This window comes from Nannospalax galili, unplaced genomic scaffold (assembly GCF_000622305.1).
Source record: "Nannospalax galili isolate Female #2095 unplaced genomic scaffold, S.galili_v1.0 scaffold102, whole genome shotgun sequence".
NCBI classification, from domain to species: Eukaryota; Metazoa; Chordata; class Mammalia; order Rodentia; family Spalacidae; genus Nannospalax; species Nannospalax galili.
The window spans coordinates 6,105,862-6,110,090 of NW_008351958.1; the positions used below are offsets into that span (position 1 = coordinate 6,105,862).

The 4,229-nt window shown below is 34.5% G+C and overlaps 1 protein-coding gene across 1 annotated transcript in view; it reads left to right on the forward strand.

Annotated features, from left to right (window-relative positions):
- Nucleotides 1-4,229, forward strand: part of Hnf4g (hepatocyte nuclear factor 4 gamma) — a 142,976-nt gene that overhangs the window by 120,621 nt on the left and 18,126 nt on the right. The window contains exon 5 of the mRNA XM_029553990.1: nucleotides 3,447-3,541. Coding sequence (XP_029409850.1) covers nucleotides 3,447-3,541 — 95 coding nt within the window. The remainder of the gene's footprint in view (nucleotides 1-3,446; nucleotides 3,542-4,229) is intronic.

Sequence of the window (4,229 nt, forward strand, 5' to 3'; positions counted from 1 at the left end):
GATGTCCTAGGGGAACTACCATCTGGAATTTGCTGTTAATCTTTTCCTTGTGTCTCTTTATTGCTTTATCACATGTTCTTACACCACTAAACATTTTAAAATCTATATAAATGGTTTCCGAAGGTGTATAGTAATTTTGATTTTCTTTTCAGTATCACTACATCCTGGGCCTTTAACAAGAAAATTATAAAACTACAGATGTTTTGTAACTTAGTGATTTCAATGAGCAAAATTCAATTTTCACTTCTAAAATTTAGAATGAAATTCTCATATTAAATTTTATGCAATTGACTTTAACTGTTATTTTTCTAAATTTTGTTTAACTACTTTATGTATGTCACACATTTCTATTACCTAGACAATATCATAGCTAATTTTACATTTAACTATTTTACCCTGATTGATTTGTATGATAGCTCTTGAATGTAGATTATGTTTAGGTTGAATATGGACTGTTGACAAAAATCACGGATTTTTACATAAAGAAAGTCTGTATTTGTTTCATCAACAATAAGCATGTTGGCATTATCATTAATTATTATTGTTATTATATTTTTCAGAAATGTTTAGTATAGTTCATAGATATATCATCAACTCTAGAAACTTGACAAATAAAAGAATATTTAGAGGGATGTTGTGTTTATAAACATAAAAATTCCAGGGGTAAAAATAACTCTCCCCCAAAACATTTTCTCTATGGTAATCTTAAACATTTAGTGTTCTTAAAATTGACACCCAAACAACAAAACAGCATATAATTTCCAATTTGGGGAATCACGTGAGCTATTAAAAGTGAAGTGCACATATGTGAAAAGTGGCAATTCCAGCAACTGAATCTGACCGTTGTCAAGAAGCTGACTTCACCTTTCTTTCATGGGGTGCCGAGGCAAGAGTCACTCCCAGAGCAACTGTGAGAGGTTTAACAAGCAGCCTACTCTAGAGCGGGCCATTTTGTGCCTTCCCATCACGTGTGCCGCTAATCTCCTAGTCTTCTGTACACATTTTGGTATCCAGTAAATCCTGTGATTTTTTTTGGAAAAGTAGTTATATTGATGCAAATTTAAACACAATTTTTTTTAGCACAAATTTAACTGATCTCAAGTTTATCCATTTTTAGACTGATAAATTCAGATTCTGCTTTAAGAGTACCTTGATGCTGAAGTTGGCCTTTCTCTCCTAAAACACCTTAAGCTGATGCTTCAGTACATTTTGTGAGATGCTTCTATAACGATTATAATAATGTGTACTACACTTGCTAGATTATGATTTCTTTGAATGGAAGAGACAAGTATTACTCATTTCTTTGGTCCTACAGCAAGGTCTTGGACACGGTCAGTCATAGCTTAATAATATATGTTTCTTTTACTTTTGTTAATTAATGTTAACTTGATACACTCTCCTTGTGATTTTTGGACATCTGATCTACTCTCTTGAGTCTCCTCAGCCCATATTGGATATAAATGCTTCATCTTTCCTCAATCTGAGAGCACAACTCACTTGTTGCTCAACCCTGTTGAAATAGGCTTTAGTTCTCATTAGATGTTAAAAGTAGTCATCCACATGCTTTAATATGTCACAAAACTTATTCCATTGTCTTCGTCATTTAATAATTAATTTGAAGTAATGAGATTATAGTATCAATATTGCTAAAAGTTAAGAAACAATGTTAGTTTTTACCGTATGATTAATATGTGCCCCAACTCTCAAGTACATTCACATACATTGTTTTCCCTATTTCACATTTGTAGAATATCCTTGTTAACAGGCCAAGTTTGATCAAGAATGAATGTTGATCTTAGGAATCAGACCCAGATCTACCTCTAAAGAACCTACTCTTTCTTTTTTTTTTAATTTTAAAAATTGTTTTATGTATATGAGTATGGCCTGCATGTAAGTGCACCCATGTCCTGCAGTGCCCCTGGAGGTTAGAAGAGGGCATTAGCTTGCTCTGGAACTGTAGTTACAGATGGTTGTTAGTTACCATTTAGGTTCTGGGAATTTAACCTGGGTCCTCTGCAAGAGCATCCAGGGCTCTTAGCTGCTGAACATCTCTCCAGCCCCCTAAGCTTTCTTTTAAAATTACAAAATTCAATGTCTTTAGCATATTCAGAGTGGTGTGACTATTGCTACCAGCATATTAGAACACATCACACTGTAAAGAAACCTTTAGCAGTTATCTCCAGTTCCCCACCTCCTCTGAAATAGTGTGAGGCAACCACTCATCTCCTTTCTATTTATATAGATTTGCTTCTTCTGGACTTTTCAGATTAATGAAATTGTACAATTTGTAGAGTTTTCTGTCATTAGAAGTGTTTCAAGTTTCATCCACAGTGCAGAATGTTCAGCACTTCATTCTCATTTATTGACAACATTAATATTCCACTGTGAGACTATCACATTTTAACTGTTCATCACTCCAGCTTTTGCCTATTAAGAATATGGTGCTGATGCTAGAGAGATGATGCAGTGGCTAGGAACATTTGTTCTTCTTTCAGAAGGCCCAGGTTCAGTTCCTAGCACCCACCTGGTGAATCACAATTGTCTGCAACTCCGGTTCCAGAACCCTGATGCTCTCTTCTGGCCTCTGTGGGCACCAGGCATGCATGCAGTGCACATACATGCACCCAGACAAATACATACACATAAAATAAAGATGAATAAATCTTTTTAAAAAAGAGAAGAGTATGCTGCTATAGATATATCTTTTCATTTCTCATGAGTGTGTACCTAGTATGTAATCATCCTTTCATATGGCTAGGTCTGTGTTTAACTTTGAAAAACTGCTAAAATTTCCTTCAAATCAGCAGTTTCATGCCCTATGCTAACCAGCAGTGTAAGAGTTCTAGTTTCCACAACTTCATTAACCCTTGTACTGTCTGCTTCCCCCCCTCCCCCAGCCATCTTAAAGGCTATGAACAGGTGCCTTATTAAGCCATAGTTACACTCTCAGTGCTGTTCTCCAGAAGATATAATTTGACATTTTGAGTAAATCTCAATTGAATGTAGGGTCATGTAAGTAGAAAAATATTTCCAAAGGGAAACACACTAAGGTGTACGGATCTGGAGTTCTGATAGATTTTCCACCACACTGAAATCATTTGATAATAAACACCTAAACTTTACATGCCAAAGGTCTTAAAACTAGGTTTGACATCCATGACTCACAATAGAAATGATTATGTATATTAGGCAAAAAACGATGTAGTCATTCTGTTTTATTTTATTAGAAATATTGCCTGAGAGGTGAGGTTTGTATTGAAAGGTATGTGGGTATGTGCTGATCATCATGAGATGAAGACTTTCTTAGGGCATTGCTCTTACACATTCTTTGTATTGAGCCTAATTTGACTATAATTGCTTAAAATTCACTGTTATTTTATCTGCATCTTTTTTTTTTAAATAAATGAATGCTTTCTGTAAACTAATGTGTGTGTTTGCTGTTATAGGTTCAGTCGCCAATGTGTTGTTGACAAGGACAAAAGGAATCAATGTAGATACTGTCGATTAAGAAAGTGTTTTAGAGCAGGAATGAAAAAAGAAGGTAACAGTAATAATGATGATGATAATTAGCATTATTGATGAAATATGATAACAATGGGAAACATTCTCATTAATCACTATTACCTACTTAATGAGCTCTGTTTTCTCTCAATATATTAATGAAGAATTTGTCAAAGAGTTCCTTGAGTTAAAGAATTTTGTCCAAGGATATACATCTCTGATTCTGACACCTTTCTCTACACACTCTGCTATCTGCCTGCAAAATTCCTGTAAATAACATTCAAGTATCCCCTTCAAGAGACAAATGGAAAATCTATGAATAGATTGAAATTGGGAATGTATTTTATATACAATTTTTATTATTAGCAACAATTGGATAGCTTTCTTCATCTCATAAGCATTAACTGAATATCTTCTTTCTATGCAGTCTCTGTTTAAAGACGTTCATTGAACATGATGGTACTTTCTAGTCACAGTTACAGACATTGAGCTTTCAGTTCTGAACCTGATAGTCAAGATGATCCTTCTGCTCAGGGAGTTTATATTCTATCAAGGCTAGAAAAGATAGGGTGTTCAGTGTATACTGGTTTCATTTTGTGGTGTTAAATCATCCATTGTATTCCTTCAATTTCTGATAAGGTTGTATATAAGTGTGTTGTCTTAAGATTTTGCAGGTTTACTGACTAGAAGATTTTATGCCTATATTTTGCTGGATATACGCCTGTGTC